At 37.6% G+C, this 24,883-nt stretch overlaps 1 protein-coding gene across 1 annotated transcript in view; it reads right to left on the bottom strand.

Annotated features, from left to right (window-relative positions):
• Positions 1-54: 54 nt before the first annotated feature.
• RALGAPA2 (Ral GTPase activating protein, alpha subunit 2 (catalytic)) overlaps positions 55-24,883 on the bottom strand; it is a gene marked incomplete at both ends in the record, with an annotated part of 61,463 nt that continues 36,634 nt past the window's right edge. The window contains 16 exon segments of the mRNA XM_009577503.1: positions 55-126; positions 440-503; positions 506-1,201; positions 3,152-3,335; positions 3,850-3,987; positions 4,159-4,227; positions 4,590-4,700; positions 5,303-5,411; positions 5,713-5,771; positions 7,030-7,158; positions 8,670-8,798; positions 20,185-20,340; positions 20,606-20,704; positions 21,217-21,410; positions 23,312-23,488; positions 23,639-23,729. Coding sequence (XP_009575798.1) covers positions 55-126; positions 440-503; positions 506-1,201; positions 3,152-3,335; positions 3,850-3,987; positions 4,159-4,227; positions 4,590-4,700; positions 5,303-5,411; positions 5,713-5,771; positions 7,030-7,158; positions 8,670-8,798; positions 20,185-20,340; positions 20,606-20,704; positions 21,217-21,410; positions 23,312-23,488; positions 23,639-23,729 — 2,477 coding nt within the window.

Genomic DNA, 24,883 nt, shown 5'->3' with positions numbered 1-24,883 from the left:
ATTTAACTCTATCCCAGCCGAAACCAGGCAGTGTGTTTAGTAAACATTACCTACCATTGGCGGGAATCCAGATTTTTCAGTTCTCGCAGTAATTTTGAATTTTTCTTAAGAAGATGAAAGCTTTTTCTATAAATACATAAAAAAAAGATTTGAAGGAAAATGCAACACAGTATGGAGTATTTTCTCATTCAAAATACCTAAGAGAAGGGAATCAAATTAGCATGATTCAAATGATTTTTTTTTTTATTGTTATTATTATAAACAATCTGCAGATGTCTATTTAAAATAATCACTGAGCAGGTATACGTAAAAGTTCAAAAGTATGCTCTGACTACCATCCAGCTATATAATTCTCACTTTCTTAAGCGTGTACATGTTTGGGGGTAGAAGTGAGAAGCGTAAGAGTACCATAAACATGTTCTGAATCCTCTCTTCCTACCTTCTATCCCAGGAGTTCATTCCCAAGTCATTTAGCAACAGACGACAGAAATAAAAGGACGCTTAGGACATGGTTCTTCTTGACGGGCCACCTTCATATTGAAGTCCGAGCTGCATTTAAATATATACTCTTTTTCCTGGGCGCTCTGCCTCATCAGGGCTTCAGTGATCGCATTCTCGTGGTCGCAGCTCACACCAAAGGGTGGCGGCGATGGCTCGTTCAGCTTTCGCTGGGGATGTAAAAGGCATTCAGGACTGGTGTTACCAATCTTTTCCAGCAATTGGTCGAGAGCGTCTTCTCCTTCTTCCACCTGAGAAATGTCTTTCTGGGAAATGAAGTGGTGCTCAGTGTTGCCTGAGACCACAAACGTGTTCGTTGCGCTCTGCCGCGGAAGGCAGCCCTCCAAAGGTCCATACAATATTCTGCCATCCCAAGAGTACTTCCCTGAGATATCTCTGACAATTACCCTTACGTCCGAGGGGGTTGCTGCTGGTTCGGTGTCCGTCTTCTTCTCTGCAGGGATTTGGAGGTAAGATATAAGAGTACTGTCATTAAACACAAAGAGCTGCAGGTTGGGACTCCGGAAGACTTCTGACGACAGCTCGGAGGACTCCACGTAGGAGTTGTCGTGGTTCTCACTAAGGAGACTGTGGAGAATGGCAGGGCCTCCACTGAGCGGGTAGTGGCTCAGGTGATTCACCAGGTGAGTCATAACCATCCGTGCTGTTAAAGGTATCAATTCTAAGTTCCTCCTCCTTTTTTCTAAAATGATCAATGGCAAGATAATAGATCAATATGAGCAGCAAGAGGTAAGAGCACCTGCAAATTTCTGTCATATTTCAGAAGCTTGCCTTAGTTGTCCTCCTAATCCTTCCTATTCAAGAAGCTATTTACAATCACTTTCCAAGAAATTCTACCTGTCACACATTTTTTTTTTTTTTACCACATGCCCTTCAACATTTAGCCTACAGTCATATCCAGGGCTCCATAAAACATGCAAAAAGTCCTACACAGATCCCACAACGCCTGCTGTCACTACAGTTTCATCTGGCAGGTAAGGTGTTTCTCCTTACCGCCTGTATTCCCTCAGTCATCCCCACAGCAATCGTAGCAAGAGAGGGACAGGGGACAAGAAGCGAAGGTAAACCAGAGATGCAACTAAAAACCAGTGCTTCTCGATCTTTAGCAGAATGGTGGTAAAGTCTGTTATATTAGGCAGGAAGAGACTTTCTGGATCCCAAGTTGTTTCCCTCAGCGCAGGCAAATACATCAGTTATTTCATAAATGGATCGTGCTCTGAGTTACACTGTGCCTCCACTTCTCCTACCGGAATATTATTCCAGAATAATGCCCCTTTTATAGAAAGAAGCCTTCTAATTTCCAGTTTTTGTTTGTATTCAGTTTAAAACCATTTTTCTTTAGTTTATAGTGTTTTCTTCTTTCCTTGGTATTTATACCTTCTAATGCACTTTTAAACAACTGGTATATCCCTTTTCAGCCTTTTGCTAGCCCCAAAAAGTCAAAATTCTTCAGCCTCCTCTCATAAAAAAGGCTTTTTATTCTTTTCCTGAATTCCCCAGTAGTAAATCTCTGAATTAATCTTTTTCAAAAACAAGCAAACCAAAGAACTTGCAGGGCACTAGCATATCCAAGATGAGAAACATCTTGTTCTACCTAAAACGACAAATGTACCTGACACATAACTTTATCTTTCTGCTATTCACAACACCTCCTACTCAGCAAGAAACCTGTGTAGAATAGATTTTAATGTTTTCAACCTTTTTGTTAAAACTAAAAGTACATACACAAAAGCAAAGAAAACAAGCTGCAGGATTGAATAGTACAGTATCAAAACCTGAAAATACTATTTTAAAGCGTCACTGCCAATCCAACATTATCTCACACAACTTCACATTGCATCTGTACTTTCAATTCTTTTGCAGAAATATGTTAATGCATATTAATATATGAAATTACTTAAAATAGACTTAATGAATAGTTGAACAGCCATTGTTTTAAGGGTTATTTTTAACAAGTGTTTGAAATAAAGATGCTCTCTATGATAAATCACTTAGAGATAATTTATTTCATATGTTTGGACGCATACTTTTAAGTTGACTTCAAAAAGTTAGTAACATAATGTACCTAAATCCAAAAAAATCTCTTCACTTTAGACACAAGTAGATTGTGAATCAGCAGGAAAGGCATATTTATGCAGCTGCAGAATTTGGTCCAAATCATACATGTTCTTCTCAAATCACTCAGAACAACCAAATTATCTATGACAACAGAGTAATTTCCACTGAAAAAATCAAGGGCAGCTGCATGCTTCTGAAAGAAGGCTGATTTGGGGCTTATCTTATTTGTTGAATTTAATTCTATATACTAAATTATAAGTAGTACCAAAGGCAAAATCAGCTTCTCTGTCTATCCTATCTCTGTACAAATGTCTCGCTATACAGCACCTTAGTGTCATTTCCTTTCTCCTGTGATCTTCGTAAAGAGCAATGTCAGCAACAAACTCGAACATCCTATTACAGAGGCAACTGAAACTCATTAAAAAAAGGGCGCTGCCCAGTTTCCAAGGAATAGTTGCTATGTGCAGAAAGGAGAAGCACATTTTCAAGGAAGAGATATAACCTGGAAAGCTTTATTTCCTAGCTGCTGAACGCTGACATGCTGGTCCTCACCACAGTCTGTGAACTCTCTTACCCTCGGCAACAGTGAGCAGGTTGCCCAAATCCGTGGAGGAGTGGCACTGGGCTGGCTCAGAGCTCTTGACATTCCCCAGTGGCAAAAATGGGTCGTAATCACTGGACGAGAGATCTGCCAGACTCAGCACGTAATGGCTTTGCTGAGTATATGTGCTGGAGCCATTCACACAACAGTGCAGAACCTGCAGGTAGACAAGCATGACACTGAAGAAGTAAAAAAGTGTACATTATAGTACCCACTTAAACAATTTCAATGAGGAGTGACCCGCCATAATTTTCACATTGTGAAAGCCAGGACATGCTACAAAAACTATCTCTGTCTAAATACGGCGTTTTAAAAATAACACTTTTGGTCAGCACTTATTTTGTACTTTAACAGCTCATTTCAGGACTTATTTTGTATTTTAACAGCCCGTTTCAAATAATTCAAATATTTCTGCAAAGATTATTTTCCCTGGCTCGTTGTTTTAAGCATTTTACTTTTCTCTCGTCACCATCCTCTGTCTATTCTACATCTCTGATCTTATCATCTTAACATTTTACATTTTTAACTTCTCATCTGTACGACTCCTGCCCACACTGCAAGAATTCATCATTTTCCACAGCTTGCTAAAATGTTTCTGTGCCTAACAGGATTTGTGAAAGGCATCTTTAAACATCCAGACACAATAAATCACATTCTTTCTTCATACTCACTCTGTAAATATAGTCCAGTAAAGGAGCTTTGGATGCATGCTGATCTTCAAGAACACCAGCAGACACTGGCTCCAGTAGCATTTTCATGGGTAATGCCATACACCAATCCAACAAGCAAAGCAGCAGTGAAACTATAAACTAAACAGAAACATGTAACACAGTATTTAGGTATATTCTATTAAATTCACCCAAAATTAAAGGTATGAGTTTGAAAGTTTAAAATACGACTCTGGTTCCAAGCGACTTCATTTAATAATCATCTCAAACAGCACAAAGAAAGAATGGAGACTGCTCTTTTCAGAGACGTACCTTTTTATCTGCTTCCACAGAGGAGTATTCAGCACTCGGCAAAAGAAATGCAATAGTGGCCACAAGGATCTACATTGAAATAAACAAAATTCCAGAAAGACATTTAAATTCTTTCGCTTTAAAGACAGAGCATGAACTTCATTTGAACAGGGTGTGAAAAAGCTTAAATTCTCTTTGAAGCATCTAACTGCCCTTGTAAATCAATGTCCAAGTGAAACAAGAAGTTTTACTGAGCATTTTGGAAATAAATCACTACAAATGAGAGAAGTATACTGCTCCTAGGACTACAGCAAGTACATCTCCTAACAATAATTGCAGAAGAAAGAAAAAGTTAACGAAGTCACAGTTAGAGTAGCTCAAGTAAGGAATTAAGGAATTAAGACAATTTTGCATACAATTTCCATACAAACATTTTAAAGAAACTGACGTACTTCAGTGATTTTTCTGGACAGAGAGGATTCGTACTTCTGAAGCTTTTGCCAATAAGAAACCAGCAGCTGAAGCACATCACAGGCTACTTGAGCTACCAGTTTATTGGAAAACTGGAAGAAAAGAAAAGATGATTAAAAGCCAAATAAAATGTCCAAATACAATACAATGCATTCAGGTTTTCTACATTTTAAATTATTTTGCATCTATACAAACAATACAAAATGTTAATGTTGCAAAATCACACCATCAGCATTAGGAAACAGCAGGCTTGACATTATCTATGTAATCTTAATTTGGTCTCTTGTGGAAAGGGTCTTCAGGTACATAATCACGTGCTATTTTTGCAAACGTTTTGCACTTTTGTATAGGATACCACCTTGGCAACACTGAAGAACTGTGCATATAATCCTCGGCAACTTCACAGGAGCCGTAAGGGTCTGAACCATGCCCACTGAACATAATGAGCTACTAATTACATGCAAAGGTTCAGAACTGGAAGACATCTTTTTGAAGATGGCCAATGCCATATCACTAACACTATACAAAAAGTCCCGAGCAGTTGTGTGTTAAGCAGCATCCTGTCAGTGCTTTAAGCAATGAAAAGACAAACCAGCAGATTGTGCTCCATATAACCAGCAATTATTTAAAAAAAAAAAGAAAATACTTTTTTTTACACAATGTTCATTGATTACAGAGACTGTCATAGTAATACCTTCAGTGTCACACCTATGACATTGATTGCTTCCTTCACTTGGGGATGGTTTGTGCACTGCGTTAGCTCTTCACATATCCAAACTCCAAGGCCACAAATGGCTATGCATCTTTTTTAAAAGAAAAAGTGTTTTTGTCAGAAGTTTTAGAAGGATATTTAATAAAAAGAAAGGAAAAAAAGAAAAAGAAAGAAATGCACAAAGATGCGACCTCTCTTTTCCCTCTCTCAGGTCACACAGAAGGTCAACACCTTCATGGTGCGGAGTGAACCTCATCTCAATAGGGCTAAAGTGAATAACTCATCCAAACAGGATCAAATCACAAGGCAGTAGTAACAACTCAACTGTACAAGCACCAAAAAATCAGTAGCGAGAGAGACTTTCCCGTTTTTTCTTTTACTCAATATTTTACCTTGCAGCTTCACTTGGCTCCTCTGTAGCATTCTTCAATAAAATATTTATGAGGTAGCACTAAAATAATAAAATAAATTAGAATAAGCATCTTTTTCATACACCCACTTTATTTAAAGCTGTTTAATTTTGACATAGTAACAGGTCAAATAACTTTCATTCTCAGTCTATTCTTAAAGCATTTTTACTACATGCCAATTTTATTTTGTCAAGGGAGAAACACTGATTACAACTCAAATATACAGGCCCTTGTGGATAAATCTAATCGCCTTAAAATCATGTACGGGCAGCAAGATGGAAATCAATTCATCTTCAGAGTTGAATGGTATTTACTAATGATGAGTGGTGATCACTTGATAATACAAACAATAATGTTTAAGTTCTAAGCAAGCCATGTTTTGAAAAATTTAGTGTATTTTTCAGTAAGGAAAAGACAGTTTTAAAATCGAGACTGTTCTAACACACCTCCAATGACTCTCCGAGGCCTGATGAAGAAAGCAAGAACAGGAGCCAAGCGTGCTAAGGGTTTTGCATTCTCTCCAATTCTACCCTCTCAGGCCGCATGAGGAATTTGGAGATTCCTCCCCAGCTTTACCTAACTTTGTGCAATGGATCAGCTGGTGCCTCAAGTTTATCAAAAAGCAACGGAGGCTTGTGTGAGGACAACCATTTGGACAGGTTTCACCTGCAAGTGATGCTCCAGGTCACGTTTGTTGGGTCTTTATGGGATGGCGTGTGTGACTTCTCCCTACCAAGAGTATTGCTGTATTGTATTAAATAACAAACCTTTCCATCCAGCAAAACAATTCACATCTCGGGGTGTCCCACTGAAATTAATTCTCAGGGAAAAACCATTCACTTAAGTTGATGGTTCTGTCTAATAGCGGAACTTTCTTAACATTTTACTCTAATACCAATAAGGCAAAAAATATCTCCCCTTATGCACACCCCACATGTCTTACAGGACAAGCTAATATACACAGATATAATGAACGGACACTTTAAATAATACCACCAACATGATTTAATGAATAGACCTGACAGGCATCTGGCTGGAAAACATCGCATTTGATCATAGCCAGTTCACTCTCCTTGAAAATAAAATGTAATTTGCAGTATCTAAGCTTTGTTAATTTTATGGTGCATGTTAAGCAAGGCAATGCTTATCAAATAAGTACATATAATGTGTGCAGTTGTGGGGTTTTGAGGAGAAGGAGGGGTTTATTTTTTAAACAAAAAGTGCATGGTAAAAATGAAGTGACTATATAGTAAAAATACGTTAGGTTACATAGGATTTACTAATAAAATGTGATTTTACCTTCACATCTGCTGTTCCTGCGATGATATCACTGGCTTCGGAAATGGGCCGCAAGAGGGGAATTTCTTGGTAGATATTTGGAAAGCAAACAAGAGAACCAAGGATGGTGTGAGCTTCTGGACGGGGAGCCTAACGAAGGAAAAGTAAACAAAAACATTTTCTTCATAAATTATGAAAATGGCGTTAAGTTATGAGGCTAGTGTCTATCACCATAAATACCAGATGTGCTGTATATACAATGCAACACTGAAAGTTTGCTGAGGAACATGTCCCGGTAGCTTTTCCTTTACAGCTACAGCAAAAGCAGCGTTAGAGCAGCGATTTGAAGACACTTATTTGCCTATGCTTTTTGCTGCTGTATTGCTCTGCTCTTTTTCTGAGACTGAGCTTCTCCTCTAGCAGAGACCTGGCCCCGCTCCTAAGCGTGTTCTACATTTTTAATACCTCCTCTGTCATTACACAATCCAACTATTAGTGATTCAGTGTGAATAAAAAATACAGAACCACCTGAAGAAAAGCTGAGTGAGAGTTTTAAGCACTAATCCAGCACTACTATTAGCTGATCGTGTGACACAAAGGACAGCACAATGCACTCAAACCAACGGTATACATGATAAAAGGTCTTTTCCAACCTTAATGATTCTATGATTCTATGATTCTTTCCTCTACTGGGCAAGTTAAAAAGAAAAAAAAAAATGCATAGAGGGATTCCTACTTCAATAAAACCATCAAAAGCAACATGGCATGAGCTAGAAATACATTAACTACTGCTATATAATCTTGTATAATGTTGAAAATACAAAGCACGCTAAGTTTTATGGTTGTAGGAGAAATGGAAGGTGATGTTGGGGTTTGTTTTTTTTTTTTTCTTCCATGGAAAGTTGAGTTTTCATTTCTTATTAGCCCTTTAAGCTTTGGATCAATGATCAGGCTGATCAGGTTTTTTTAACGAGATGTCAGAAAATTAATGGCTGTAAACTCTTTGAGGGACAATGAAAAAAGCGCGGCTAGGCTCACCATTTCAGACCTGCTGAAACAGGAGAGGGCTGTGTCCCTGTGCAGGGCCACCCGCTCAGCCGCACAAATGTCAACAGCAGCGGTAAAAGCACTTGGCCAAAACGGACAGAAATGTCTCCCCTGAACTGGGGTTTCAGGCACAACAAAGCTTTCCTTTTTTTCCCAGGATTGCCAGACCTTTACCCTTATTCTGGCATCCCATCATTGATTTGCTATTTTACTTATCCTTCACTAATTTAATCGTTTAAAGTCACATTTCTATTACTGTTGACATTTAGTAAGAAATTCTGTGTTACCAGAAGAGTTCCATATTTTCAATATTTGCTCACTGAAAAAAGCTAATGAGATTCTGAAATCCAAGTCCTGCTTTTAGCACACAGGCGTGCTGCAATATTAGTGAGGATATGATTTCTCACACTTTGGCCTTTTGATGAAACACCTTTGCAATACTAGTATGTCACCTTATCCCACAATTTCACACATCAGCTGCCATGGTATCTGCCCCAAGAGCCCCGTTTCGCATTGCACTAATGAGTCAACACCTGTTAGAGTGGAGACATCCGAACCTTGTTAGCAAGCGCACGCTCTCGGGGGACAGGGGCACTGGGCATTGCCATACTCACCTCCAGCATGTCTGTGCTCAGAACCCTGGCCGCCGCCGTAATGAAGTCTCCTATCAGCATCGTAAAGCCCGGTAAGCCCAGGAAGAAAAACCAAGGTGGGCAGTGCTTTATGACAGTATTTAAGATATCCTGAAAGAGAAGTTACCTGTTTGAGAAGAAATAAGCAAAAAAAAAAAAAAAAAAAAATGCCCAAAACCAAAAGGGAGAGTTTGAGAAGATTTAACTTTGCAATTCACCAGTTCCACACTAATCAAGGTGATAATTCACAGAGCCACACAGCTCTATGTATAACTGATCATCACGTAACAACCACTACTTTCCACTGCAGATGCATTTAGTAGGAAAAGTGCATTTTGTATTTTGCTAATATTTGTACTCTTAAATTCCTGTTAAAAAAAACCAAACACCCATGTCTCTTCGTGTCTAAGCATAAAAGAACTATTCTCCTGTTAAATAAGACTTTGGATTCAAAACATTCAAACCGTTAATCAATTTAAGATGAAGCATTACACCACTTCAAATGAGATATTTCCTAAAATCACATTACTTAAAATTCTGTAGCCATAAAAACATGAAATGGCACAAATGTCTGCTGCCTTTGCCCTGAAGGAGCTCAAGGCAGTAACTGGCAGCAGGTGGCTTACTACTGTTAGGCTGCTACAGCACATACAGGATTTTTTAGCTATTCTGGACTAGTTGAGAAATAGAGAGATGTGAAATGCAAGAAATGATCATACACAGCACAATAACACAGATAAATCTATGCTAACCAGATTATTCTAAGTCACTCTTCTTCTAAATAATTAAGATAGTAAATATAGATAAGCCTTGGCGAAAAAAGAGTTTTGCTGAACTTTTGAAGGAACAGAGGGTTTGTTTTTTTTTAAGAGGTAGCGCTGTATGTGTAAGAATACACCACCAACCACAGCTTTGCTCTCATCATTACCCTGTGACCCAGAACACATTCGAGATAAGGGTTTCAACTTTAATGATTCCACATTTCAATTCTACACAGTCTCTCCAAATCAGAGCAAAGTTCCTGTATTTGAGTTAAGATTTCCTTCCTACAGGGTTTCAGCAGGTTTAAAATTAGGCACAAAATCTATATAATCCTTACCTGCAACATTGTATTTGCTGAAGAATTAGATAAAGCTATTTCTATATTGAGTAGAACATTATTTTTCATCTCAACAAAATTTCTAATAAAAGTTATAAAGGCAAACCATTTCCAATGTCCACCTTTACTGGTTTTATGATGTGTTAAAGGAGGCTTGAACTTAAATTTAGTCCCAGAATGTATCCATATGCTCGATTTCTAAATCAGAAACTAAAAAAGTCGAACTTATTTTTCCTCTATATGAAGATATGCTTTAACTACACTAGTATTTTCTCAAAGCACTGCTACGCACCTGGACAGAACCTATTTAGTGTTCTGCTAAGTATTCACAGCAGTAACATCCTATGAAATAACTGTGTTATATATTTTAAATCAATAATATTAGTTTTTAACATAGTAGCAGATAATGCTTTCACTTTCCTGAATAAGCTAAAATGCCACTCGAGTTAATGTTTAAACTAGTTTTAATCACTTCCTTTGATACATTTTAAAGTCAATATCAGTCAATGCAAACATTCAAAAAGAGAGAGCAGATGGATGCAGCAGCTCATAAAGTGGGTGGTAAACTCACACTCCAAGCAGAACAAAAGACCCACCTTTTTATAATTAAGGGCCTGATTAATGCACCAGGCTCCTCACAACACAACACACCTGTAATTACAAATGGAGCCAGGTACTGTGATGTGTTTGGTCTCTGAATAATTGGGCATCAAACTATAGAGCAGCAGATGGGAGTACACTTCTGTTGACATATGCCACAATAAAAGAGCCCATGCTAACCTGGCCTGAAAGGTAACAGAACGTAGGAAGTACAAAGACCCGCTACAAACAACTGCGTTAACTCCTGTCCTCGCTCCATCAATCCCATCTGTTAAATACCACTGTAACGATCAGCCAGCTTCATCAACTCTTAACTACGGTCATTGCATAGAACACTTAGAAAATGAGGATAAAATAGAAATTGCAAAACCTTTACTTTAATATACTAATACCTGTGATTTAAACCACAGCATAACTAATACAACTTTAACAAATGCTGTGACAACACACACATTCCAAAAAGCTGTAGGAATGTGGTTGCATGGATCTACTTGCTGTTTATGAAATGTACTACTAAAAAAAAAAAAAATTAATTTTCATAGCAAGAAACCTTTGAAAAATTTTTTTTGAAAAGCTAATGACACAATCCTCAATTTCTCTTTTTTGTTATGTAGCTTCAAAGTGATGAATTCACAGCACAGATCATATGCTGCCGTGATACCACACACACATAACTGTTAAAAGTTAACAATGTACAAGTGCATAAGAGCCCAGACAAAAACTTGTTCAGCCTAGCTTTCCATTAGTTTCCACTGCCATTTTTCATCTCAGGCATTTCAGTAGAAATTTGTGATAGTTTGAGTGACTTCATTTAAATTAATATGAGGTAGAATATGTCCTGACTATAATATTGTTGTTCGACTTGAACTTACTCCAAACAGAACGGACAGGAAAGAAACCACACCCCAAGAAGGCGCTTATAGGTAAAATTTGACAGTTTTTCTCCCATTTCCCAATTAGCACACTCTCCTGAACAACCCAGCTAACAATAAAAGCGTGATTTCACACAGTAATTCAGTAGCATTGCGAGCTTATCAGAAGATTCGGGCTTATGAGAAAGCAACCAAGTGAGAACATATGTCCTATCAGTGATATTGCAAAAATCAGGTAATTCAAACAGAGGCAAGTTGTTTCCTTCCCTTCAAAGCGCTGTTCTATAAATGTAAACTCTGTTCAGCAGCTTACAGCCTAGTAAATGAATCACTTTAATTGAATGCTATGTACACAGTAACTGGAAAAACACAAGCAATAAGAAAAACATATGGTGATGGCAATAGAAATTGGTTTACTCATTCTGTACAGTGTTGTTTCTTTACTTCTTTCATAATTGACCTTTAGAACGATAAATGTGTAAAATAATTTTAGTTTATTATAGCTCCAAACCTTTCAGCAATTACACAAAATGAAAATTTAAAAGGAAGTATTCATTCTGGAAGCATTTCCGTTGTTTACATAATTGCACAGCTATAATTTAGTGTTCATGTTGTTAAAGAAAAGTGAAAAAAAGGACCATTATGGACTATTTTAATTCAAAATGATGCTCTATAGTGTTAAAAATGGGGAGGAGGGGAGAGAAGGGGGCAATCACATGCATGTCTTTCTCAAATGCATTAACCCTATAAATGGCATAATATTTCAGTATAGGTTAATCTAGTAATCCAAATAATAAGGTCATAAACATCCACTGAGTAACTGAAAAAAATTTATGCAAGTTCACTGAAAGGTCAATTACAAAAATATTCTTCACCTAATTTTTGTTCAAGCTTTTGCAGATTACAGGTGTAACCAAATAGCCTGCCATCTGCCTTCATCACGTTGCCAATTGTCCCTCAACAGGAACAACATGGATTTTTCACTTAAAGTTCACTCTGTTCTTCACTGAGAGACACCTCATTAGGGGCTGAAATTTACAGCGCAGGAAAGATTATTAATTTACACAAGACTTAAGTGGTAAACCTTCATTTTCCTTTTTTATTTTAAAGGAACAAACACTTCCATTTACTTATTCCAAGTTTTCCTAGCTATCATTACATTTTACGTAAGAGTTAACATGTCAAAAATTAAGTTCCAATAAAAATTTATGAAGTATTTTGACACCCTCAGAAAGCAGAGGATTAGCTTGTCAAAAAAAATCCATTTCAATCTGTCATTTAAATCTAACCTCCAAAAAAGTTATATTTGCTAAAGTATCTTGTGACTGGAATGCAATAGGGAGAGATATTAAAAACCGGAATAACGCTGCATTTGTAAAACATGGATAAGGTTATTCACAAGTGCTGAAGACGACCAATTACTGTGTAAGTCACCTGCTGGTAATTGCTCCTTCCCCTCTAAACTACAGGAGAAAGCTCTCTCTCTTTTAAAGTCATATTAATAACAAAAAACCCCACCCCAAAGCCCTTGTGCTGACAGATAGGTGCTCAGGTGCCCTATTAACAGAGATCAGACAAACATATGAAGTGAACAGAATTTTTAAAGTTTCTCCCCTTTTAGAGTATGTCTGATATTTTCACAACCTAGGAGACCATTGGGATTAAGGATACATTTCAAATCGGAAGAAATATTTTAAGTTCATACACACTGAGAGGGAAATATCTGAATACCCATTTGCTACAGGTACCAAGAACACAGTTACTAGTCCATGGCACTGCTTGAAATGTTGAGACGACTTTGTGTCGCCATTCCGATTTCTCCCAAATGCCTGCGGCAGGACCGCTTCGAAGTCTCCGACTGTAAGAAACCAAGGTGGCAGTGCTGAAGCACCCTGTAGAGCACGAGGTTAACTGCTTAGAGGGAAGGTGGTTTTAGGGAAGGGAACGCACCTCTGAGAGGACAGGCAAAGGAGCTCCCTGCGGTGCACAGCAGGAAGGCAGGTCCTCCGCCTTAGGTGGCAATTAGCAGCACTCTTAACACTTTTCACTTTCACCTGCGTGCTGTATCAGTTTTCAAAATGGAGGAACACATGCAGAGAAGGGATTGTTTTGCACATTTTTATTAGAACACCCCAAAAAATGGCAAATACGTTAAACCTTGATTTGCTTAAAATACACTCTCAGAATTTATCATGTAACCTTGCTTAAAAGATAAAGATAACAGCTAAGCAAGAAGCTGAAGTAAAACACGTCTGAAGCAGAGAAGCACAACGGCACGCAGAGGGAAAAGGACGGATCCTGAAGACACAGCCTGGTTGAAATAAGCAGAGGGAAAGGGGGAAGTCAAGTAAAGAGCTAAGGACGACGGATGATAAAACAACATTGCATTGTAGGGGCACGTTAACAAAGAAACTTACTTCAGGACATCAGGACATCCCAAAGCTACAACGATGACTGGAGAGGTGGAAGAAAAGATGTGAGCAAAATGGAAGGAAGAGATGTCGCCTTTATTTCAAAAACTCTATTTCAATTCTGGACAGAGTTCAGAAAATCCTCACAAAGGAGCTCACAAGCAGTGGGCACTCCAGCAAGATACTGCTGGGAATACAGAAGAGGCAGACAGAACACCGACTACAAAACAGAAATTTGGGTGGGATGGAAGCAATTTAGAAACAGCAAAAGTGTTACAAAAAAAAAAAAAAGAACAAAACTACCAAAATTGTTCCAGAATGCACAGCTCCTACAATTGGCATTACCTGGTTCTCCCTTTCTTTCAGTCAATCCTAGCAGCAATTTTTCTCCAGCACTTCCAATTTATCCTACTATGAGCGAGCAGAGAGGTATGCAGGATTTCCTGTGAGACCTTGGCATTCGTATTTTTGTCTCTACTGGAAACGTGCAGGCTGTTAACACTTTTTCAAAGCACTCGTAAAGCACATAACGGGGGCACACAGACACATTTTCTACAGAAAGTGAAATATGGGGGAGATTAAGAGGGAGAAAATCATGGTAGCCATTGGAAGAAAGTCACAAGAAACTAAAATATGGGAATTTAAGCCTTAATAGACTATATTATGATTATTTTCTTTTAAATGGCAGTCTGGAAAGGAATCTAAAATGCGTTATGGTTTCTGAAACACTGTACAACTAAGGGTCCTCATATGCAATATTATCAGGCAGAAATCCAGGCAAGAAGTACTTATTCCACAGCGTACAAAAGCAAAGCTGCTCATTTATTGTACCTTTAGAAGACAATGCTCTACCCGGCTAATACATGTCCCAGTGAACAGCACTAATGGCTGAGCAGTCTAGAAGTTGTACACCGCTCCTCACTGTTGAATAAGGACTTAACAGAAAGATATAAAAGCTCACAAGTACTTTTTTTTTTTTAAACTTCCGATCAATGCTAATACAAATAGGTAATTAATATGGCTTCTCCAGTAGCAACTCTACTAAAAAATGCTTCATATTATAAATTAGCCATCTCTCATGTAAAGAGCTATAGTCAGTGTTTCTACACAAGCTTATTACATAACTGGTGTAGTTTCCTTTCCATAATTAGCAACACTATATTTTAAACAAATTAAGAGGCTTACAGACAAGCATAACGTACATTAGTATATAACCATCTTTATTGATAGAGTATTTTGTCTAAGTCATCCTTTTACTACTAAAAGAAATCAAGCTAAAAACATAGCTGTTAACTTCTCTGTCTACAGCTGGGCTGCATTCTGCAGGCAGTCCAGTCTGCATGTGCTGAAATTTAATCACCAGGGACATCTGTCAACTCATTTGGATTTGGGCTTTTTTTTCTCCTTCCATACTTAAAGTTTGTTCTGCCCTTAACATCACTAAACCAAAAAAAGGCATTAGCACAGTCTCTTTCCTTGTCTATTAGTTGTCCTTTCCACAGAGAATTTCTAAAGTCTATACTTTTCATTATGTTCCTTAATATCTTCTTATATATATAAGCACTCTATTCCAAAGATACTCTGTGAAGCCAGTATAATTGTACATTTATTAAACTTATTTGTTAAAACTCACTTCAAAAGTCAGGAATATAACTAACTTTTTAGCTCACTTTTCAGATAACCTCTGACTACTGGGCGAAACCTCGGTGGCACATGTTGTCAACAGGTTACACCAAGCACGTTAACTGACACTAAAGCCCTAGTAGTAGGGTGAGACTTTCTAAAAAAATCACACTAAACAGCTGGCAGTTTGAAACTTGAAAAATATTGAAAACCTGCCTCTTCTTTTACAGCATAACTACAAGGTAAGCACCTAACTTGCACTGCATTTTTTTTCCTCAAACTAAGAGTGCAAATTTAGACAGAAATAAGACAGCATCACAAAAATCCACAGAGGTTTTAGGGGAAAACCACCAGTAATCTAGAAGGATTATTTAAGTACCAAAAGTACCAGAATTGAGGAATCAGAATTATCTCAATAGCTGCTTTTCTGAGAAGGGGGCTGAATAGTGTTAGTAGTGTTTTGGAATCATGTTTTGGTACTTTTGTTCTTCAGCAAAAACAAGAAAGCTATGAAACAAAGAGACACTTATGTACCTTTTCAAGTGCATGAAGCAAAAACTACCGCTACAGTAAGCAACCAGTAGCAATAATAAAATAAATTTCTTTTTCCAGTTCGGGAATTTGTAAAATTTGTGCATTGCAGTATTAGACTTTGGTTTAATTTAAAAAGCTACATTTGTTGTCCAAATCAAAAGACATGTAGAGTTGTAGTCACTGGAATGGGGGTTTTTCAACTAATCATCTCACCTAGCAGCATGAGGCAGCTATGCCTACCCAAACTGCAACAGGCTATCCCGTGGCATCTCCTAAAAATCACACCCCAAGAACACTTCATAATTTTCCATTATCTAGATGAGGAATTGGAGCAACCGTAGGTGAACTACCTTCACTAACACACAGCGTGGTAGTGAACGTCTGAATTCACCTTCTTTTACACCGGAGGCCAGGGAGGGGAGGTGGTGAGCCTCAGTGAACTTAATTCATAAAAAACTGTAAGAAAAAATCCGGGCTCACCACAGCATCAGAAAAATGCCCACTGACTTGAGCGGTACAGGAGGAGAATCATCATCCTGCAGACGCTCACTTGCCCCCTGACCTCAGGCCCCTTCACAAGCTGGAAGTAATTACAACGCCAGACTGCGACTTACTCCACACTGCCGTTTATGCAATGACTTCTACCTGAAAAGGTGATGCAATTGTTGCAGAGAATTGTTCACTTCTTCAGAGATGTTTGTTGTTAGACACTTCCACATGGACAAATTAGATGCAGCTCATTACCTCACTATTTCCTTTCTCATCTGCTAAGCTAATTGCTACATCTTGGAACTCAGAATGCCATGGGAGCTTTCTATAAAATATAACCCTACATTGCTCTTTTATATACCCCATGAGACTAGTCTGCAAAGTTAGGTTGCACTTGCCGGGAGTAATATTGTATTAATTTCTAACCATACTCAAAATTGTATTATTTTGTTTTTCTATCAACACCAAAATCTACACAATACAGCAGAAATTTTGTATACCCGTATCCTTAAGGGAGGAGTGGAAAGAGAAATATATTTCAAAAAGAAACATTTCTGATGCTAACTAAAATATTGATAATCACATTCAGGTCAAAGAGGTTTCTGACTGTAATTTTTTAAAATTACGTAGCCACTTAAAAAGCTCTTCAAAAGTAGCCAATGTAATTTCCTGGAATTGGTCTACCTTTCTGTTGCTTTCCCCCACAAATTTTAAAGTTGCACTAGTCATACATACTGAAGGAAAATTCCCCCATGAAAAACGCCCCCTTTCCTTTCTCCTGTTAATGTTCCTTAAGAGTGAGAAATCTGTGCTCGTGCTTAACAAATAAAAACAATCTGTGCTAAAAAAATCTGCACCAAAGTTTATTTTGGAATGCAATCACTTGAATCTTGGAAGCTACCCTTCGGCAGGGGGGATTCTGCAGTGTTATGAAGAACTAGGACCCATGTTCCAGTGATCCTTGTGCCCCACGATATCGCACCCTCTTTTATAAGAAGTTTATCAGGTAACAGCATATACCAAAAATCACTGAAAAGTACAAAAATCACAAAATTGGTACTGGTACTGTGTCGCGTTCATTGTATGTCATCCTGTTTCTTACAGGAAGCTGTGAGACCCTGTGACAGCAAAGTGCTTTGCAACTCACACTTTATGCTTTGCTACTGTTTGCACGTGTCAGAGGAGGTACTTCTGCCTCATACAATGCATTTGTAGTTGCCCTCAGCATGCAAATTGTCTGATTAATCTCAACACCCATCAAGCACCTTGATGCTAATCGTACTGGAAATACAGAAATAGGTACAAGGATCGTGCTTCCCATCAACACGTTGCATGAGAATCCAAGCTCCAAAGCTCCATGAGTTAAGACCTCAATCCAAAGCTCCATGAGTTAAGACCTCAACCAGTTTCATAGCTAAGGAAAGCAAAGCTGGAAGGACAGCAACACAAGAGAAAACTTGTGGTCAAGCATGCCACCAAGAGGCAAAAAAAGCAACACCGAGCGAGGCAAGGAAGAACAAAAGAGCAGCATCAGCGTGCAAAATATCAGGGAAGCCCTGGAACGATGTGCAATGTGGGGTCTGCCTTCACTATGCAGTCTTTACTTCTTCATCTTCTTTAAGTTCTGGATTGTAACTCTGCACAAGGACTGAAATCCCGTGTGCAACAAAGCAAGAGGCTTAAAATCTGTGGAACTGTTATTAAACACCAAAATGCAATCAACAGGGTGAGAAACAGTTCAACAACAACCAACCCCACGTTTTAAAAATCTCCCAGTTTCTATGTAAGAATTGATTCTCCAGGAAGTGGTCAGATTTCAAAAAATAGAGCACCCTTTAGCTTAGAAAAAAGGAACTGCCGACAGCTGAACACCTCTGAAAATCTGGCCATTTCATGGAAATGTGTAGCTGAAAACAACTCAAGTCTTAAAATTACTGATATTTTCCATTCCTATGGCCCTGTGTTGGCAGTGGCTGCTATATTGATTTAAGGGTGTTTGTTTTTTCAAATATAAAAGTGAATTTTTGTTTTTAAAATCTGGTCTATATCAGGCTTTAAAGTTTCTTGAGTTGTGTGTTTTATGTGAGAGACTTTAATGCTGTGTGTCTTTTAAAATTCAGGGGTTCTGATCACAGTGGGTGTTATCACACAGTCTTTTTTTTTGTAGAGGGAATGACGTTACTCTGTACACCAAGCAGCGTTAAACTGAAATCTGAATGGTATTAGTGAAATGAAAGAGTAACAGGCTCTTCATTACTCTCAGATAAAATACTGAGAGTGGCAAAGAGGGGAGTTCCCACTACAGTTTTATTTTTCCCCATTTGTGCTTTATAAATGGCAGATGCTTATAGTTTTTTCTAAGTTTCAGCAGCAGCCAGGACTCTTAGGTTTTTCCAGAAGAAAACCCTTCCCTTTCTATTCTTTTTTTTCCCCGTTATCTATTTAAAAGGAAGATTTTGCAAATGCTCTAACTTTTCAGAAGGGGAACTGAGATGCAGAGGGCAAGAGTCTGGTAACAATTCATTATTTCTCTCTTTCATCTCAGAAAGAACCAAACCTGTGCAAGACTCTTCCTGCTGGCTTACTAAAGGCACCAGAAATAACTCTCCGAGGAGGCAGAAGTGACCACTACAAGATTTATGAAGGGGTCTGTGTGCCCTCTGCTGGCATCCGCAGCACAGCTCTAGCCATTGCTTTCATTGGACTATTAAGGAAGAAAACTCACTTCTACAGCTATAAGAACATGGAAAAGTTTTTATATATTCCCTATTTTGTCTAAAGAGTATTTCTTAGAGTTTTCATGAGTATTTAGCTGTTTCTGTGGCCCAATAATCTTCTTACATCTCAACTGATTAAGTCTTTTCCTCATCTCCCACTGAATGCTTTATTAATTAGGCCAACCCAGGACACAGGGACCTAGAAACAACATTTATCCACAGAAACAGAATGTTTTGACATCACCTCTTGGTTACAGTGGTAAGATAACCTTCTGTCTCAGTTCTCCCTTCAGTCCCCTTTGCACCAGTTAAAAAGAGCTGGTATGACAGTTTTAAACATCCCCTGAAGGACTAATCTTGAAGGGGAAAAGTCTGGACAGGACAACATCAATTGTAATTTTTTGACGATGTCCTTGCAAGCAATGACACAGGGCATTCAAAAGGGTGTGCTGAGAGCAGACACTGCTTATAAATTAACATAAAGCTCTTCACAGCACCTCCTTTGCCCAAGATCATGTCTAGCATTTTACCTCGTGACAGAAGGTAAAAACATCTGTAACGTGAGCTGGGAGTAACCGCTATCTCCCTGAAGTCATAAATAATGTGAACAACAGACCAACTCCAGCGGCTGCTCTGGAAGCATGGACTTCACAGCATCACAGTTCGTACAGGAATGTGGTAGGGCCGTTGGACACACGAGGCTCCCGCTTTGGCAGAACCAAAATTTAAACATACTAGTCAAACACATAGCGTAGCTCAAGACTTAATATCAGCTGAGTGTTTGAACATTTTTAATATGACCAGCTTGATCCACTAACTGTGCAATGCAGATGGACAGAAACTCATCACAGATTATTCCTCAGAAACGTCAGGAAACTGAGAAAGATACATCAACAAGCATCTGCGATGCAGTTGTGACAATAAGTAACAAATAAGTAGTTGTTTAAGAACTTATAACTGGGAGAGCAATGAGAAAGTTAGGACTGCGTAATCTAAAGAGAGGTACAGACTAGGCTACACAGGATAATTTCATGCAACAAGTGTTGCAAAGCATTGCTTCCTTTCTGCTTCAGATCTTCAAGTATGAAAATACAGACATTTCCATGAGCGCACAGTAATAAATTAATTTTTTTTATCAAGTAAAGCTTGTACCTGGTCTTCACTTGTTAAGCCAAGGTGCATCACGAAATAAAAATGAACCAGGAAATCAGAATTTGGCAGAACATCTTGACGCCTAGTCATCATAGCGCAGATCAGCCTGTATGCCTGAAGTTTGCCTTCCTTATATTCATTTGGCAGGGTGGTTGCCTGAAAAGAGCAAAAACCTTGTATTACTACTTTTTTTCCTAGTAGCCAGCTAACGCAAAACTCTATCTTCAGCAGATTTTCCATAAAGGAAATCTGTTCCGTGTATTTATTAAAATAGATTTGAGTCCAAAAAGCCTTTGGAAGGTACTTATCTTCTTAGCCAGCAGTGACTGTAAAAATTAAAAATAATGCAACTAAACATATACAAATTCAGTACTGACATAGAAGAAAATACCAATGTGTGAAAATTTTAGAAATAACTTACCTTGAACAACCATGATGCAAATATTCTGAGAGGAGGAATTAAGACAGGAGGAGAGGGAGTAGACTGATTGTCCACACTTATAGCAAGGTTGTCCCGTATCTAATGTTTTTAAAAGAAGGAAGTTAATAAAACTGATAGCTTAGTTTATTAATGCTCTTTATTTCATATTATTATTTTTTCATTTTATTTTATTTACTTTAAATGCACTACACCTTGCGCTATACAGAGTTCCTTTTTAAGCCAAAACTACCAGGAAAGCTTGTTCTATAGTGCTTCTCCACAGCCTAAGCAAATATTACCACTTTAGGTCACACCATGGGCTTTTACACCGAACACCAATGTTTGCAGTATTCTATTCTATACTTCTATTTTCTTTGCTACTGTTTCCTCATCCCATTTAAGTTAACTAATCTAAATTCTCTTGTCACTGAACAGGAACATTCTCTATTGGAGATACCTACTAGAAATCAAACAAGATTATCTTTCTTTATGACAGAATCCTCCAAATCTCATGCTTATGTTCCAGATGCTAATACTAAATCAAATTTAATAATAATTTTTACAACAAAAGAAAAATCATTATTATTAGATGTAAGCATCACATACCATACCTTTGCAAGTTTATACCACAACTCGTAAAGATATCCAAAAACTTTTGCATGGATTTTAGGTGACTGTATATTGTTTACATCTCCAAGAATTCCCAAGATCCTCCTCCATAACACAGCAGCAGAATCAGGATGCCAACCGATAAGGCTTCCACCAGCAATTATACTGCAGTCATCAGCAAGGAATTCACTACTGTCTGTAAATTTAAAAAAGTTAAACTTTTCCATGAATTAGAAATGCAGTGTACAGCATAAATTTGGTCAATAAAATGGGAACATTACTCCTTCTAACCGTCTTCCATCTCAAAAGTATTCTCTCCCACCAAATCATCTCTCTCTTTTTCATTGCTCAAGCTAGTACATGATTCAAATTAAAAAATGGCACAAAATGTAGGTTAAAGGGCTTCCACATAGAGATGACACAGCTATAGATCAGTTTTATGTCAGACAGACTGCCCCTACTCAGTGGTGTTTTTTTTTTTAGCAGGGAGGCAAATGCAGTTAAATGGAACATTCACATACTCCGAGACATTTATTCAATCAATAACTGGCTTTTACAGGTAATATTTCTATTGCCAAGAGTCCTTTCTTTTTTAAGATCACACAGTATAAAATGACCTGGAAATAGAACTCAACTGAACAAAGGAACTAAAAAGTATGCACTACTAGTAATGAACAATATGCTTAGGCATTATCATTTTATACAGAAGCAGTTCCCGAGAAAGCAGTATGCAATCTGAAAAGGAAAGCAGGGTTTTGTGAAGACTGTCAGGATAATGGAATTAATATGCTTAAACAGCAAAAGAAAAATTCCACATTGAAGTGCAAATTTTAATGATGAGCTGTTATGTTATCTTCTATCAGACCAGGGAAAGCTGCGCAGCAGCCTGTCTGCGGGCAGAATCAGACCTATGGTCCAGCGTGGCACCCTACAGTGTTAAACAGCCAACGTTTCAAGGAAAGTTGCAGAAAACCTCTACGTAGGCAGAGGGAAATAACTTGTGTCCTCCCAGAACCCAAAGAAGGTTAGCAAAATAAAAGCCATTTTTTCATGTTTGCTTGAATTTATTTTTAAAAAAGCTTTTGGGATTTTTTTTTTTTTTTTTTTGCTTTTTTGTTTTGCTTGTTGTAGCATTATGAATTCCCAAAATGTTAAAACAGATGTTATTTATTAAGCACGTTAGAATGATCATCAACAGATCTATCGTTAGGGAAATTGCATCTATGCTGTTCAATGGTGGTGTGTCAGTATTTTTTTTGCCTTACACCATAGAGGTTTCTACAGCAAAACAAAGTTTTGCGACTTGGGTGTGAACCAGAAATGCAGTAAGAGCACACTGGCCCTGTTGGGCAATTACACATTCGTTACCCCATTTTTCATTTTAGCCTACATTACCTTTCAAGTTCTTTTATGTCATTCATTCTCTTTGTACACACAAAGGAGCAATGTCTTGTATCATAGACATAAAGAAAGCAATGAATTTATCATATGTAATAATCCTTACCATGTACTGTATTACATTCTACCTTTTGTACAACAGCAGTCTCAACTGTTGAACTAGGTGTGCTGGTTCATATATTAGAGATATTCAAAGAAAAAGTGAATATCAAAAAATATCCTTGAAACTATATATCTGTTAGCAAAAACAGCCTATAAGATAGTTTCATATGTTACTGCATTAAGTTATTGAACTAACATGTCTGACTCACATTATTAGATGGGAAGGTACCTTTACAAATTGCAAAGAATCAAAATATAATTAATTTATTTTACTTGAACACTGGGGCAGGCTAAGAGAGCACAAGTGATCAGCTATCACATCTCAGTTGACTAGTAGTAATTTGACACAGTAAGCAACCCAATTATTTTCAACTGTGTGATCATTTTCTGGATCGCAATTCATTGGCACAATTCCATCTGATTATCCAAATTCCTTAAATTCTGGGCATTCAAATCTCATTTTTGAATGAACATTATGAACAAAACTTGGTGATATATGCCACACGAAACATATTTTTTATAAGCAAACTGAATCGTATAGACTCCTTTTTGAGATAAAAATCTAAAATAGTAAATACATTTTCTGAACTACAGTACCTGTTAAATTTGCAGTATCTGAAGGACTAAGCTGAAGCCAGCGAGGTGCATCAGGATCCACACAAACATCTGCTGATGCATTAACTTCATGGTCTTCTTCAGAAGCTTGCCAGGGGACAAGCGCGATCTCTACTTCATTATTATAGCCAATGGATGTGTCACTGCTAATGCTTTCACCTAAAGCAAGGAGGGGATTAATAAAGATCACAAACCCTGTTTTTAAAGACTACATTAGCAAAGCATCTAATGTATCTGTAACAAGACAAAATTAAGACACTGATTTCAATTGCTACACTTAAGAAAAATACTGTATTGCTTGGAACTCACTTTTTTCTCTCTCTCTATAATTTCCATGTGATTGCTGCAAGTCTGCTTTCAAATCTAATTCAGCTGTACTACTGCTTCTTCGTACTAGTACCTTCAGAGAAAAAAAAATTAATCTCAGCTTATTACAGTTTTGAGAACTACATTATTTTTTAGCAAATTCGAGATACACACACAGATATTAGAAATTAATTACAACTCAGACAAGATATTTTCACGAATATTTAGATTACCCAAATATCTTTAAATATCTTACGGAAACCATCGTGCTTTCAATTTCAGCTGTTACCCTTCCTTTCTTAAACTCAGTTTTCATACCAACAAGCAGGACTTTTTACTTATGTTTTTCCACAAATCTGAAATCATTCAATACTTTTAAAAATATCAAAAAATCTTTCAGGAAGAAATTAGCAGCCATCTCTCATGTCAGGGCATTACTCAGTTCCAAAACAACCCATGCAAAGACACCTGATCTTTTATTTGCCTCCTTCTTCGCTAAATGGATTTATAGCCTACTTGCTGAAAACCGTTCAGACAATTTTCTGCTTCTAGATGATACTGCTCTATCCCTAAGCATAATTGTTTTTCTTTATATCCGGCAGATCACCTTCAAATTCACATTTCTTGCAACTCCATGTCATCTATAATAGCAAAACTTAATTTCTGCCAGAAAAATAGAGTATCATGTTTTCCATTGCAAATATGCAACAAAAAGCCCCAATGCCTTACCCCTAGGAGCATACTAGATTTAACTGCTGAAGGAATCCCTACTCTAAAATTCCTCAATTCGGTTAACATTTCTGAAATTCCATTTTGATATTTGCAATTATTAGTATTACTAGTTTTAAATAAATTTCTTGAAGCAATTTCCGATCTACTGGCCAGACATTTATCCATTCGTTCTTTCTGCATATATCTGAGAAAGCAAATTATTGCCACCAAAGAGACAACTGGCTTGTAGAAATTACTATTGTATTATCTAACACTGCAGCTTTTTTTTTTTTTATGCCTTTTTTTTTTTTTTTTAACTGGAGACAATTGACAATCATTCCCAAGAAATACATGTTTGCTTGCGCTGCCGGATGGACTGCAGAGTGGTCTTTCTTCCCTGGCAAATCTGGCTCTTAGTGATCAGTGATGACAATATTTCAGTGGGTTATGATATGAAATCAAACTGGTTCACATGGTACATTAGCAAGTTATGCAGTGAATATATGGTCAAACCCCAGCTTCCACTTGCAAAAAGGG

The sequence above is a fragment of the Fulmarus glacialis genome, unplaced genomic scaffold (assembly GCF_000690835.1).
Source record: "Fulmarus glacialis isolate BGI_N327 unplaced genomic scaffold, ASM69083v1 scaffold15765, whole genome shotgun sequence".
NCBI classification, from domain to species: domain Eukaryota; kingdom Metazoa; phylum Chordata; class Aves; order Procellariiformes; family Procellariidae; genus Fulmarus; species Fulmarus glacialis.
Note: the sequence above shows the minus strand (reverse complement) of the source record. Positions and strands in the feature narration are given on the sequence as shown.